Source organism: Bison bison, unplaced genomic scaffold (genome assembly GCF_000754665.1).
Source record: "Bison bison bison isolate TAMUID 2011002044 unplaced genomic scaffold, Bison_UMD1.0 scf7180017864256, whole genome shotgun sequence".
Lineage (NCBI taxonomy): Eukaryota > Metazoa > Chordata > Mammalia > Artiodactyla > Bovidae > Bison > Bison bison.
Window position 1 is genome coordinate 880,933 of NW_011494828.1, and position 15,249 is coordinate 896,181.

General features: G+C 43.7%; 1 protein-coding gene across 1 annotated transcript in view; it reads right to left on the reverse strand.

Annotated features, from left to right (window-relative positions):
* Positions 1 to 396: 396 nt before the first annotated feature.
* The window catches only part of EIF2B3 (eukaryotic translation initiation factor 2B, subunit 3 gamma, 58kDa), a 113,859-nt gene continuing 99,006 nt past the window's right edge, over positions 397 to 15,249 (reverse strand). The window contains exons 11-12 of the mRNA XM_010847825.1: positions 8,378 to 8,481; positions 397 to 578 (exon numbers count right to left, since the gene is read on the reverse strand). Of these exons, the coding sequence (XP_010846127.1) occupies positions 529 to 578; positions 8,378 to 8,481 (154 nt within the window). The 3' untranslated portion in view covers positions 397 to 528. The remainder of the gene's footprint in view (positions 579 to 8,377; positions 8,482 to 15,249) is intronic.

The following is a 15,249-nucleotide window of genomic DNA, read 5'->3' on the forward strand; positions in this document are numbered from 1 at the left end:
GGTGGCATGGTGGCAGGGGCCAGGAACCTGTGTGGGTAGGTATGGGAACAGAGTAGTTAAGTCTGGGGCTGAGGCTGCCCACACTGGCAGCTGCAGGAGGCGCATCACATGCAGAGGTGGCAATGGCAGCAACTAGGCCCACAGATCTAGAAAGCCTGATTAGGGTTGGGGGCTGATGGACCCTCAAGTCCTTTCAGGTGGGAGATGCTTTTAAGGGCTAGGCTGGGCCAGCCAGTTGGAAAGTAGCCCTCCTGGGAGCTTGACCACTGGACAGCTGCTGCCCCTGCCTGATAACCTTGGTGTATAAGAGCCAGGCCACGTGTCCTATCTTGTCCCACACGCTGGCTCTTGACAGTTTTTCCAACAGGAACATACACTGTATCCTCGGAGCCCAACTACTCCATAAGTCTCCAGAATGCCTTTGGGAGCCCTTCTTTTATTGGGAAATAAATACAGAGTCAAACAGGTGGGCCAGCCAACATCTGTAGTTCTGGGGGCCAAAAGGAAGGAGTCTGACTTGCTCAGAACTCAGATCTCCAGGAACTGGTCATTCCCCACGATCACATTCACTCGTTTGGCTATAAAAGAAAAAGAAAAGGTTGTTTGAGAACTGGAAGCAAATGAGTTCATTTCAAATCCGATTACTTCTAATTCTGTGTTCATAAACATTTATTCCTCTCCGATGTGGCTCTGCTCTTTAGAAGCTCTTGGGAAAAACAACTTGCCAAAAGGTCTTTGGGAGAGACAGCATCTTCCCACCCAGGAGGTGGGGACTGACACCTGGCTTTCAGGAGACGTTCCATCAGAGGGGAACTGGAACTGAGTCTTAAAGAATGAATAGAGTTTTTTCAGGCAGTGTATCAAGGGGAAGGCATTCCAGGCTGTTAGAACAGCATGAGCAAAGACATAAAGATATAAGAACGAGGAATGTGAAAAACTCTGGTGTAGGATAGGGCATGGGGGAAAAAGAGTGAGAGGAAAAGAGACTAAATAGTTAAATGGAGATACTCAAAGGAGAAAGGGAGATGTCTCCCATGTCATATGTAAATAATATTGCACACTCGATAGGGTTATTGTGAGAATTCAATGAGTTAAAGCATACTGAGTGTTTGATAAACAGTGGTTATTATTTTTGTAAAGTTCAAACCCATAAGGCCCTCTATGACCTGACCCTTGTCTACCTCTCCAGTTTTATCTTCCATCTTTCTCCATTTGTACTTGGAAGCCATATTGTTTTATAGCTCTAGACCTTAGTATATGCTATTTTCTCTGCCTCAAATGCCTTTCTTCTCCTCCCTACTCACCCTAAATACCCTAATCAAGCATCTCCACTATGTGGTGCCTTCCCTTCTGAACCATTCATTTCCTGGTTTGTGAAAACACTCTACCTTGGATGTATCTCTATTTCTCTGTAAGGATTTTGAGTGCAGGGGCAGTGGGATTTATGATCATATCTAGCATAGCTGCTGGCACATGAAAGATTTCAGAGGTCTGTAGTTAAATGACAAGGAAAGGGTGTGACTGTGTCTAAAGTTGCAAGGAAGTGAAGGTTGGTGAAGTAGAGAAGATCAGGGAATGGTGAAGCCGAGGGGCTGGATGGTTCATTGATAAATACGCTGAAGTTGTTCAAGATGTTTGGAAAAAGAGAGGGAGGAAGCGGGAAGACTGTGAACCCTTGATACATTTAGGAGACTTCCCTGGGGGCTGACCAATTACGTGGTAAAAGGTAAGAAGAGGGTTAACTTTCAACAAGTAGGAGCTATAGAAAGGGGGCAGTGAACCAATGGTCGGGAAGGGGCAGGGGAAACCAGGCATGCCTTCTTCCCTGAGGGCCTGGGGCAGATGTAGGGGAGAGGGGAGTGTTCAGCCTTCTACGGACTCAGACAGAAAAGGCTGACCACCTGGCGGACAATGGATTCTTTCTGGGTGAGCCTGACCTCTGAAGGTCCAACAGCTTTATTGCCATACTTGGGACTTTAAGTGTGACCCTGATAGGTAAGGCAGAAACTCTTGACTTTCCTGCAGCTCTACTTCAGCCTCAGAAAGGTTTGGTGAAGCAAAATGAAAACCGTTGATAATGGTACCAAGTTTGATAACACGAGATGTTTTGGTCTGTTCATAGTGCCCACAGCCTGGAGCCTACTTCTGCTCTGCCAGTAGAAAGGGGGTTTCTGACTGAAGCCCTGAAAACTTTGAGATTTCAGACATGTCTTCTGTTCTACCCACCTTTCTAGCTTTGTTTCTTGCTACATCTCCTTTACATACTGTATTCTAGATTTTCCAAATGATTTGCAGTTCCCAACACAAGAGACTGTTTTTTGCTTGCCTGGTTCCCCTTAGTTTAAGAGGTTCTTCCCTTTTGTATATTTGATGTATAGCCAGCAATTTTAAAATTTAGCCTAAATTCCTTCCTTTGAGATGGTATGCCTGATCCTTGTGCCAAGAACTGAATGATTTCTCTTTTCTGTCCTTAATGAACCCTGACATCATACCCGTGAAACTGTACTTAGTTCTTTACTTATCTGTGTCTCTATAATAGACTGAGCAGCTGGACAGTAAAAGGCAAGTCTTACTCATCTTGACACCCCTAGTCTCCCAGAGCCTAGAATATAGGAGGTGGTATTATTGAAGAAAGCATGTGTGTTCTTGGTGGTTATGTGAGGGTACAGCAGAAGGAAAAGGAGCATGTATAGAGGAGAAGGCCTCCAATCCCCTTGCCAAAGAGAACACAATTGACACACTGGTGCATCACAGCAAAGGTGCTAGGGGTTGAGAGCATCTTTGGGCCTGTCTCTCTAATGTTCTCCAGTAGGAAGAGAAGCTCAGGTCTAGGCCTTTCACACAGTTTTTGTTATAGCATTGTATTTGACAGAGGCAACCTCCTGTGAGAGGAAAAGGTGACAATGCAGAATAGGAGAGCTCTGAGCCACAGAGCTTTGAATTCTAACTGGACTTTGATCACATTATTCCATGTCTTTGGTTTCCTCATAAAGCTGTGGGGATTCAGTAAGATAACTGATGTAAAAAGCCTTGGTAAGAATTAAATGGAAGTTGCAGAATGCACCTGGGTTTGGCTTGTGTGGTCCTGCCCCAGAAAGCCATCTGCTTCCTTCAGTGAGAAGGATGGGAGGGAGGCCCAGACAGTGCTCAGGCTTCTACATTCCCAACGGCTGGGGCTGGTCTTGGAGTATGACTGTCAGTCAGGCTTGACCTTGAGGTAAGACTGATCAGAAAAGAAGAAAGGAAATGCATCTTGGGCTAGCTTCCCAGGAACCTCCAAAAGTTCCTCTTGGCCCTTATGCCCTCTGTGGCCATGAGTTAGCCATATCATCTCATGTCTAGATTCTGACATCTGCCTTCCCTTCACCCAGGCTCCTCCTAGTTCCCAGGCCACTGGAATGTTCTGAAGATAGTCCCAATTTTATTAACACTCTTCTTGGTCCTTAGTGCTCCAGACCAGAGGGGTGAGTGAGGTGTCAGGCTGAGGCAAACAACATCTTATTCTGCTCTGCTAGGCTCCAAATAAATACCTGCACCTTCTCTGGCTTGCTCACTGGCATTCAGAGGAGAATTATTGCATCTGGCATTTTGGGGGAAGATTTTATGGAGACTTTCAGTAAGGTGGAGGAAACCTGAAGGGGAAAAACAAGCAGTGCTAGTTCTGCTTGGCCAGAGTTGGAAGCAAGCTTCAGTAAACACACTGGAAAAGTTCTGGGCTGGAATCAGGTCAGCAAAGATCCTAAAGAGAAGAGCACAAGGGAGGAAAGAAAGCTGGGGAAAAACCAATGAGACAGAGGGGAATGACAAGTCACATACGAGAAGCTGCACTGTTGGGAGGCTGGGGAGGATTCCTGCTAGGCAGGACTTGACCTATGTACCCATCAGGTCTACTTTCATGGCCAAAGGACTGATCACTGTGGTCCCAGGGAAGAGATCCAAGTTCTCTCTCTGAAAGTAATAAGAGACTCAGATGAAATGTCCAATTAGTCTCCCAGGTTTTGACTTTGTTGGCTATAGCTTTTCAGTTGGCTTGAGCAGGAGGTCAAACTTGGCTGCCAGGATTTTTGCCAGAGATAATCTCATTAACTGAGCATGCTGGGTGGGGTGAGAAAGGCTGGAATTGCTAGAAAATGCCTTGTTCTCTCAGTAATGCTAGAAAAGGGCAGTGGGGCCTACACTGAGTTATGAGAGTCCTGTTTTTGGTGTAGAGTCCCATTTTTGCTATGGATGTGGTGACTCTGTGGCATGCAAATGATTGGGATTTGGAGAGAGGACAGTATTACTTCTGAGGATGAATGTTTTTTCCTAAAATCCCTTCATAGGAGAAAGACTGACTGGGGACCCTGCTATCTCCTGACCTCTTTGCTAGTGAGGACCTAAGTTGATGTTTGTCTAGGTCATCCATAGTAACAGGTTGAGATTGCTACACTGATGGCTGGGAATTTGCTTTCTCAATATAGCTCAGCCTCAAAGAAAATGATAGTGGGAACAGGCTGACGTCCAGGAATACCTGTGGCAGGAAAGCACTGACTACTGGGCTGGCCGCAGCGATCCCTCTAGCATAGAGGACAGAGTAAGAAATGTTGGGGATCTCCAGTTTAGAGACTTCCCTGGCCCCTTCTTCAGGACCCTTAACGAGACACATAGTGTTAGTTAGAATCAGAAAGCGCAGGAGACATTGCAGCCTGTGACATCTTAGGGGTGTGGCAAGCCTAGCCCTGTGCTCCTTGATGGTAGATGATGTGCCTCAAACCCTCACTGTCTGGCATTCATTATTCATTCATGCCTTCTGCACACAAAACTAAGAGGGGTCCTTGCAAAGGAAAAGAAAGGCACACTGTGACTTTGTTGGAGGTGGGGAGAGGAAGGAGGAGAAAACTGTGAGGTTCCAGGTTCCAGCACGTAAGAAAGCCGGGGGCGGGGGTGGGGTGGGGGGGGTGGCGGGTATGACCCTGCAGGGCAGTGGCAAATGGAGTTCACACATTCAAATATGCCTGTAAAAACAACAAAAGGAAGCATCTCCTGGCTCTAGGAGGGACTAAAACAAGAAAGCACTGGGTATTTCTACTTTTTTGCTGAGCAGGAGCTAATTTACAAAGCAAAGAGGCAAGAAAGAGGTAGAAGAAACATTGCATGGGGCCACAAACCCAAATAGAAGAGAACAAAAAGGACAGAGAAATGTAATGAGGAGTCAGGGAGCGGATGGGATTATCCTATCCTGCTTTTGAAGGATCCGTTCCAAGGCCTTCCACAAAGTCAGAGAATAGGCTGAGGTTCTGAATTCTATTTTAAAGAAACAACCAATAGGCCCTAGATGATCAAAAACCAAATTTCTCTTCAAGCCAAGGGTAGGTATGGGTGAACTGGTATGTTGAGCAGGAGAAAGAGCTAAGAGGAGAGAAAAAGCCAGGATATGGAGGCCAAATATATTTTTCCTACCTGTTGGGGAAAGATGGACTAAAGGGAGAAAAAGAGTATCACTGTTAAATTTTGCTAGGCAAGCCAGGAGTGGCTTCTTCCTCTGGTCTTTTTGGAGGCTGTCAATAGTTCAGGCTCAAGACCCAGTTGTGTTATGTACTAGCTGTGTTCAGTTCAGTTCAGTTCAGTCGCTCAGTCGTGTCTGACTCTTTGCGACCCCATGAATCGCAGCACGCCAAGCCTCCCTGTCCATTACCAACTCCCGGAGTTCACTCAAACTCACGTCCATCGAGTCGGTGATGCCATCCAGCCATCTCATCCTCTGTCATCCCCTTCTCCTCTTGCCCCCAATCCCTCCCAGCATCAGAGTCTTTTCCAATGAGTCAACTCTTAGCATGAGGTGGCCTAAGTACTGGAGTTTCAGCTTTAGCATCATTCCTTCCAAAGAACACCCAGGACTGATCTCCACTTTTGGTAAATTTCAACTTTCAAAGTCTCAGTTTCCACTTTACCAAATGGGTCAATAAAGAATCCCTACCTCAGAGGGCTTTCATGAGAACCCAATAAGACAGTGCACGAGAGAACATTTTAAAGCTGTATACAATAGCCATAAGCCAGTGCAACAACCCCCCCCCCCCAGGAAGGCAGTGCCATCCTTGCCCCTTGTCCTGGGGTTCAAGCTGGTGTCCCAGCCCTCTCATCTAGGATCATACCTTCAGCTTGCATGGGATCATGGCAGAAGGTACCAACAGCTGGGGAGCCACTACTGACCAACACTCCAGCTCAAAGGCTCTCTAGTGAGATACCAGGTGGAGTTTGTCCCCCACAGACTGAACTAAAAATGCCAGCCTTCCCCACAGCAAGGGCATGGACAGATAACCTAGGTTTGACCTGTTAGTGTAGCCACCAGAAACCATGAGCTGGGAACTAGTGACACAAAAATATAGGAACCAGAGAGATTCCACTTTGGGGCTGCTGGGCAGCTGGAGCAGCAGAGCAAGCGTGTAGTATCCAGTGAAGATGGCAGCAGTGTCCTCACCAAAATGATCTGGAGGGTAAATCGTGGCTGTGACCCATTTTCTAAGCTTGATTCTGCAGCCATCGTGGAGCTGTGAGCTATCTAGTATCTTTTCAATGAATTCTTTATCAGTTTAAATCACCCAGAGATAGTTTATATTGCTTACAACAAAGAACTTTATTGGTAAACTAGTATCACCCAGAAAAGGCCTTTCAGAAATGACAATTCTCACATGTAGAGGAAGAAAGTACTTGAAATGTGAGAGGAAAGGCAGTGAGAAGAAGAGTTATGTCTAGTCTCTAGTGAAGAAATAAGGCTGAAGGGTGGTTTCAGGCAAAGGCAGCATCTCCTCAGTTCATTTATCAGTGTTGCATTTGGTTCTTTCATCAGCGTAAGTTTAGGAAAAAAGTCAGAAGAGATCTCATGATAATTGCAACTGTCTCACAAATGTCTTTTTTGGAACCCTAACTCTCTGCCCTGAAATGCCCCCAAATTCCCTTTACCAAGGGATCCAAAATTTATTTGCTCATCTCTACACTTCCCACATCTACTATAAACTAGGACCTGTTCCGAGAGCTAGGGACACATATTGAAATAAGTCAGTCCTTGGTCGGAGGTTCTTAGTCTAGTAGTGAAGATAGATTCATAGATAATTGCCATTTGTCTATGTGCTTTAATTAAGGTATTGACAAAGGTGTGGAGGAGGAAGGAATGCTCAGTTTGACTGTGAGGAGTCATGGAAAGAGTCAGGAAGGTTCTATACAGAAAACACTTGGGCAGAATCATTAAGAATTTCAGACAGAGAGAGGGCATGTGCAAAAGCACGGAGAGGCACAAGACCATGGTGCATATGTGGAGCTCTAAACCCCATGGTATGCTCCAGAAGTTGTGTGTAATCCTCATAACATTTAACTGTATTTAGTTCTCACAACGATCCTCCAAAATAAGTTATTATTGTCTCAGTTTTTCTAGTTTCAAACATCTGAGGCCTAGAAATTAAAAACAACCTGGTGCCCATCCAGTGATTTGCACAGCTGAGATCTGAACCCAGGTCTGTTTTGAGTCTAAAGCTCACAGGAAAGGTATATGACTTTAAAAAATAAAAGGGAAGGAGGAAAAATGGAAGAAGGCCTTTACTTACTGGGAGAAGGAAAAGGTGGCTTCCACAAACTCAGAACTGGTGGATTTAGTTCTTTCAGCAACTCTCCTACCCCACCCTAGTTTAGGTTTAAGGAATAATCTGAAAAGCAATGTGCCCTCTTTACTGATCTTGAGCTTTGGCTACTTTTTGGTTAAAAATCCTCAGCCAAATTATGGACCATTCCAATTTGCCCAGCCCAGCAGGAAAACCCTGATGTTTGTATGTCTTTTAAGCATTACACAGACTTTCTATAGCTACAGAGCAGAGCAAGCTAACACTAAAGCATCTCTAAGCAGTTGAGGATGGCACCGAGACAATGGCTTTCAAGAAGCTACTAACCTTCTTCCAGGCCAAGAATCCATGGGACTCCTCTCCCTTAATTACCAGGTCAGATGAAGTACCCAAGGACTGCAGGAGGCTGCCAGAGATAGTTCCAGAGCCTCTGTTGATCACTGGCCCTTTTCTCTTATGCCTGACAGCCACCTTAAAGTATTGGTGCCAATCTGGGTCATTAGATATTTCTGGTATGTTTTAAATTTTTTGGTAGTAAGGCTGCATAAATATATATGAAGACTTATCTAACAAGATAAATTTTCAAAGATGGAACTGTGAAGTCAGAATTAAAAAATTTGACAGTGATGTCAATTGCCCTCCTAAGATGGCTTTTATCAATTTATATGTTTTCATCTGTGGGGTATGCATATGCTTGTTCCCCAGTTCTCATCAGCACAGAGCATTATCTTTGTTAGTGTGATATGAAAACAATGGTATCTGTGATTGTAATTTGGGTTCTGGTTTACCTTTGGCTTCAATCCTCTGGCCGCTTCCAATTAGGCAGTTCTTGATGTCTGCTCCCTTCTCAATTACGGCATCGTTGCAGATGATGCTGCTCTGGATGTTGCTTCTGTAACACAGTAGCCAAATTAGGGAGTGTCCATGCCTCTCATCACCATCCTCACCCTTATGGGTTGGAGGTTCTGGTTCCTCCATATGCTAGGAATAGCTGGCCAGTCTAGTTAATGGTTACATGATTATGTTAGAAGATAGACTGCCTCAAGAGAGGATTGGGCTTTAGAGAAGTCCAGAGTCTGTATATGCTCATAATGATATTCACCCAAAGCCTGCAAAGAACAAACAGTATGACTTCAGTTCTTTAGGCACCCCAGACCTGGAGGTCTAAATTCCACCCAATTGCTCTTCCTTTGGTCTGGGGGTGGAAGCTGGCCCTGACCCCTGGGCTGATCCATTGCTTCTGCCTCTCATCTGGGAATATATAAAAAATTTCAGTGGAGGCTCAGATCCAGTGAATCTTCCTAGGAGATAAGCTATAGAAATAATGGGTACCCCACAGCTCTTACCACAGACCCTGGTTAATCAAAACCATAATTATTTAGAAAAATAGGATATTTTAAAAGCCAACTCCATGCTATATAAGAGACTACTCTAGACCCTAAAGCCACACTCTCAAGAGTAGCACCACTGGCTCTTAGCATTTGAATGTGTTTAAAAAGCATCCTCTTGGCTTCTGAGGATGGGGGGTGGGGGTGGGGGGAAGTCCTTCTGAAAATCTTCACTAGCATTTATTCCATACCTACTTCAGGCCAGGCACTATGCTAAGCAGGCTACATATATTACAGAAGTGAGTTACCTAGATGATTCTAGGAGTATCATTTTTACCTCTGATAAAATAACCAAATTTTGCAGATGAGATGACAGATTAAGAGAAGTTAAACCATTTACCTAAAACCACATTAACTGCCAAGTAGCAATTTCAAAACTAAGTCTGCCTGACTCCAGAATCCATACATGCATGGTCAAACAAAGAAATTAGGGGAGAAGACTAGAGGAAGCCTGGGACTGCTGAGTTGTTTTTCTGGACCAAGATGGCTCTGTGGAATGAGATCTATCCTAATAAGGGAATATTCAGTCCCTAAAGAGTCAGAAGTGGGCAGCTGGAGGGGAGAAGGAGGTAAGTAGGAACGGTCTGAGTGTCCATTTAAACAAAATAAAACATCAACTAAGGAAAAATCCTCAAGCAATCCAAGAGGCATGGGGGATGGAAAAGAGGCCATTCCAAGGACTGAAACTATCATCCACAGGTCATAAAAAAGATCCTTGCCAAGTGCCAAAATTTTAGTAAAATGCAAAAAAGTAATTCTAGCATTTTATGGCATTTCAGAGCCTTCTTTATTCTTCTAGAAGGTTAAAGCTTGTCAGAAAGTGGCAAAGGTCAAAGCCATAGCACTCTGCTGTGGGCTAGAGATGGGCAGAGAAAATATTAGGTTTTTTTTTGGCTGCTTGGTGAGGCATGTGGGATCTTAGTTCTCAACCAGGGATCAAACCCATGCCTCCTACAATAGAAGCATGGAGTCTCAACCCCTGGTCCACCAGGGAAGTCCCAGTACTAGTTTTTTTGGCTCAAACTCAGGATATGCTCAGTGGGTGGGCATTAAGGGACCTTCCAGAACTTTTCAATTTGCCCTCCCTGAGAGAAAGCAATCCAATCAGCAGTTAGGGTGATTCCGGATCCTGGGGTGAAAATTTACCCCAAAAGAGTAGTAAGGAAGCATACAGAAAGCTTCAGACACAGAGGCTTCTGAGGTATAGTAGTAGGTTTATAACTGGCCTCTAGTTTGTCATTGAAAAGTCTCACTTCTTTTTTCAAAATGGGAGTAAGGAGATGCTTCTTGCTCAGTAGTTAAAGAGTATATAGTATATAGTATGCTCTGGAGTTGGGCAAGAAGTAAACATAGTCAGTAAACGAGAAAGAGCCAACAGGAACTCAAGCAGCCATAATCAGAGAGTACTAAATGACTATTTTGGAATCTGGGACACAAGTGGGAACCATCTCTGGAAGGAAGAGTCTGGAATGACTGAGGTCAGATTTCTATAGCAATGGAGAGAGTGGGTTCTGATGTTTTACAGGTCTCACTGAGATCTTCAGGAACCGCCCATATTGCTTTGTTGTTTGTTTCATCTAGTTTGTGTTCCTCTGAGACAAATAAACCACCACTAGTAAATCTGCAGATGTGATTGGGAAAAAGTGGAAGCTCTTGGTCAGTGGATCTGTGGAAGGCTTTAAGATGAACACCTGAAAAAAGGCCTTAGTGAGTATGAAACTATTTTCTACTACTTGTTTCTTCAATTGTTTGCCATGATCACTGTTGCAGTCACAAGTCACCTTCATTAGTAAGGCTGAGGTACTCTTGAAAAATTTTAAGCCAATTTAGCTTTCCCCCTGTTGAAAAAGAACTCCAAGGTTAAGGATTTTACTGCAAGTATGTGTGTTTGCTCAGGCTGGAGAGGAAGGACAGACACTACCATATCTAACAAGCCCCCTCCACGCTGCCAGTCCACAGTAAAGACTGCCTTGTGCTTAAAGTAGGAGGGGGGATGACTTCCTATACAGCTCATGAAAAGACCCGGTCCAATACCAGAACTACAGCTTCTACATTCTACTTTAAGCTCTCAGCTGGGTACTAAGGACTCTGCTGTGCTGACGCCTGGCTGTGTTCTCTAGGAATCTGCTTGGAGATGGCTAAGATTAATGGACTTTTGATGTTCACTTCTCCTTGTGTGTGTGCACAGTTTCTAAGTCATGTCTGACTCTTGTGACCCTGTGGACTGTAGCCCTCCAGGCTCCTCTGTCCATGTAATTTTCCAGGCAAGAATACTGGAGTGGGTTGCCATTTCCTATTCCAGGGGATCTTCCCAACCCAGGGATTAAACCCACATCTCTGGCATCTCCTGCATTAGCAGGTGGATTCTTTACCACTGGTGCCAGCTGGGAAGCCCTCACTTCTTAATGCTGTCAAACTTTAAGCAAAGCTGCAAGCCTTGGGAAATTACCCTGAAAACCCTAAAGCTTCAGTGGACAGGAGGCCATAAGAAAAACATAGAGGCCTATAGTAAGATCATTGCTTAGCCAGGCATACCATGTCATATCATGGCACGTGGCATGAGGAAGAAGCCCTCACCTGGGAATCAGGGATGCCTCCAAATTCTCATTCCTCTTCTGGTTTTAGTTAGGACTTTTTTCAGTTTATTTCAGGACAGAAGGGAACTTATACAAATGTACTGTCTAATACAGCTCAGTCACTACACAAAGCACTTTATATTCATTATGTAACTTAATCCTTTTAGCAAACCTGCAGGAATGGTGGTATTTATTCTAATTTTTACACAAAAAACTGGGGCTCACAGAGATTAAGCCATGTGCCCAAGCCTACACAGTGGGAAGTGACCCTCCACTGTGCCACAGGCTTCTGCCTCAGCTGCTGACTGGCAGTGTTTGGCAAAGAGCCATGAAACTTTTCAGTAACTCTGAGGACAGGCAGGTTCTTCTCTGGAGATTAGTTGGCAGGCTTGCTAAATTTATTCATAACCTTGGGGGAGAAAAACTTTTTAGGCATATGACTAAAGGTCCACTCTAGGCCATCCGGTGCTTCAGTCCAAAGATTATGGCTGAGTTGCCCATATCTCTCCAGATGCCAGAGGCTCCTTGCCTTGGCCCAAGGGGCTCTGGTCCAGGTGTCTTCTTTTAGAAGAAGAATCATGTATTATTTTCAATGAAATATTTCAGGCATAGATAAGTCCCAGGTGGTACTAGTGGTAAAGAACCTGCCTGCCAATGCAGGAGATGTAAGAGACGCAGGTTTGATCCCTAGGTCGGGAAGATCCCCTGGAGGAGGGCATGGCAACCCACTCCAGTGTTCTTGCCTGGAGAATCCCATGGACAGAGGAGCCTGGCAGGCTACAGTCCACAGAGTCACAAAGAGTCGGACACGACTGAAGCAACTTAGCACTCAGCACAGCAGAGAAGAATACAGAGAATATAAAGAACCCCCCAAAAAATAATACAAAAATACAGCAATTTTCTTTGTTCACATTTCCCCCCCTCTCCTCCCAGAGGTAACTACTGTTTGACTCTGGTATTTATTGTTCTTAAGCATTTTTACTTCATATAATAGTAAATGATACATTGTATTCTTCTGCAAATTTTAAAAATTTTATATAAATGCTATCATTCTCTATATCTATATATCCTAGTGCAACTTCTTTATTTCCCCTTCAACATCATATCTGTGACATTTACCCAGGTTAATTCATGTAATGAGATATAATACTTGTAAAAATATCTCACTTTCTTTCTGTCTCTAGTCACTCTTGCCCTTCGGTCCTATAGATTAATATGTACTGTCTCGGGGACGTCCCTAGTGGTCCAGTGGTTAAGAACCTGCCTTCCAATGCAGGGGACGTGGGTTTGATTCCTGGTCCGGGAAGATCCCACATGCTGAGAGGCAACTAAGCCTGTGCGCCTAGATCCTGTGCTCCACAAGGGAATTCAACACAATGAGAAGCCCACACACTGCAACGAAGAGTAGCCCCCACTCTCTACTACTAGAGAAAGTCCATGCCCAGCGTTGAAGACCCAGTGCAGCCAAAAAATAAATAAGTAAAATGTACTGTCTCCAGTGAGTAGGCTGAACATTTCTTCCTTTTAGTTCTATGTCTCCCTTCATTACACAAGGGTTTAGTGGTAAAAATGTCTCCCTCCTAAGAAATTGAATTATATTCCCTAAGCAGAGGCAAAGAAAAAGAAAAAGAACGGTTTGGGAGGGAATCAAAGTAAAGAGGTAACAATTAAAAATATATATATATTATTATTATCTTTTTGGTCATACCACATGACTTGCAGGATCTTCGTTCCCCAACCAGGGATTGAATCTGGGCTCACAACAGTGAAAGCATGGAGTCCTAACCATTGGACTCCCAAGGAGTTTCCAAGATGTAACAATCTTAAAAGAAATAAGCTGGAGTATTCTCAGAAGATGGGTTTAGTGCAAATGGTTCAAATAGAGAATGAATCAAAAGTCCTGAGGAGCCCCTTAAGTCCAGGGGATCTTGTCAAAGTTTTATAATTTGCTTTTTTTTTTTTTAATATAAAAGTGTTATTGAAGAAACATGGACAGAATTCTTTTAATAATTATGATCTTTTTGCAACTATCACTGCCACAGACTTACACTCAATCTACCCACTTATCAGTATTTTGTTTCATTACCTATTTGGCTTTTATTATGTCTTCAAGCAGAGTTTTCTAGAGGGTTCATGGGCACCACATCTCCTAAGCCTTGGAGTATTTTTGATGATTTTATACTTTAACCCTAACTTCACTATCTATAGGATTCTTAAGTCACAACTGTTTCCCTTCCAAATTTTCTAAATGTTGTTTTACTGTCTTCTGGCCTCAAATGTCGTTTTACTGTCTTCTGGCCTCAAATGTCATAGGAAAGTATGAGACCAGCCTGGTTTTCTCCTTTCTCTGTGCCCTGAGATTTTGTAAAAGTGATGTTTACCATTTCTCCTTTGGACTGCCCATGTCACTGTTCCTTATGCTGGTCCAGTCTTGGTGTTCTTTTTGGATTTGACCTAAATTTCTTTGTGTCCTTTGTGTCTGGCAGATATTCTCTAATCTGTGTACGGGTACATGGCAGTTATCTAGTTTTATTACAGATGAAGCTTCCTTCTCTGGTTTTGTTTTCATCTTGGTGAGTTTCAAGGAGTTAAGTACTTACTCCAAGAAGTAAGTACTTTACTTTTCTAGAAGTAAACAGGGCTCTCCTGACAGAAATCCATCAATTATAGTAGGAGGGCTTAAATCAGGTATCTCTATTTTTCATTTAGTAAATACTCACAAGGTATCTAGTATATGAAAAGTACAGTACTGTGAATTAAGGGATACAAAGATACATGAGAAGTATTTCTGCAGAAATTATAGTCTAGTTGAGGAAAAAAGAAAGATGCATTAAATATCATACAAGCATAAGTGATGGTTACACCAGGAACATAGAGGTGGGGGAGATAATATCTGGCTAGGAAAATTCAAGAAAACTGCATGAAGCAGCTGGAATACATATTGGACCTTGAAATATGGGTAGGATTTCTACAGGTAAAGATCTCTAGAAAGAGACAATTCAGGCGAAGTCAATGTCAGGACTAAGAGGAGTGGAAAGGTAAGGGGCTCAGTGGGCAGGAAAGTGGTTTAAGTGTCGGTACAGAGGATACTCAGGGTAACAATGTGAAACAGTAACATATTGTTTGGTTTGGAGGGCTGTACTTGCTGCCTGTAGACAGCATGGGAAATCCAGGTAAAATCCTGGTTCCCCAGCCTGCCTGCATGTGAAGGTGTTACCCTAGACTGCTGCTTGGGTCATTCACCTTGGACTAGGAGGAAATGGAGGTGTTAAACAAGACCAGAAGATCAAAGACGCAGAGCATGGGATTGACAATTAAGTTTTCACCATACTTTGGATTGCTGAGCATCAGTTGTCATATAAATTGGAAGTGGCAGAAAATGAGAAAGACAGGCAGAAGCCTTCTCTGCACAGTCTTGCCTACACCTTTCCCAAGGTGGTTCTATTAGCATCCTTCAAACCCTGAGGACCTCAGGCAAGTGTTCAAGCCACTGTCCAAACCACTGCTGGCAGAGACAAGCAGACCAAGAATATGAGAAACTCCTTTCTAGACAAATTCATGCTCCTACTCTGCCATTTAGTCCAGATGTAATAGCATCAGGGTAATCAAGTCTCACATGACTACAATTTAATCAGCTTCCCTAAATTTACTGTAAGTAATTAAAACTAAATGACAGAGTAGGAGCATGAATTTGTC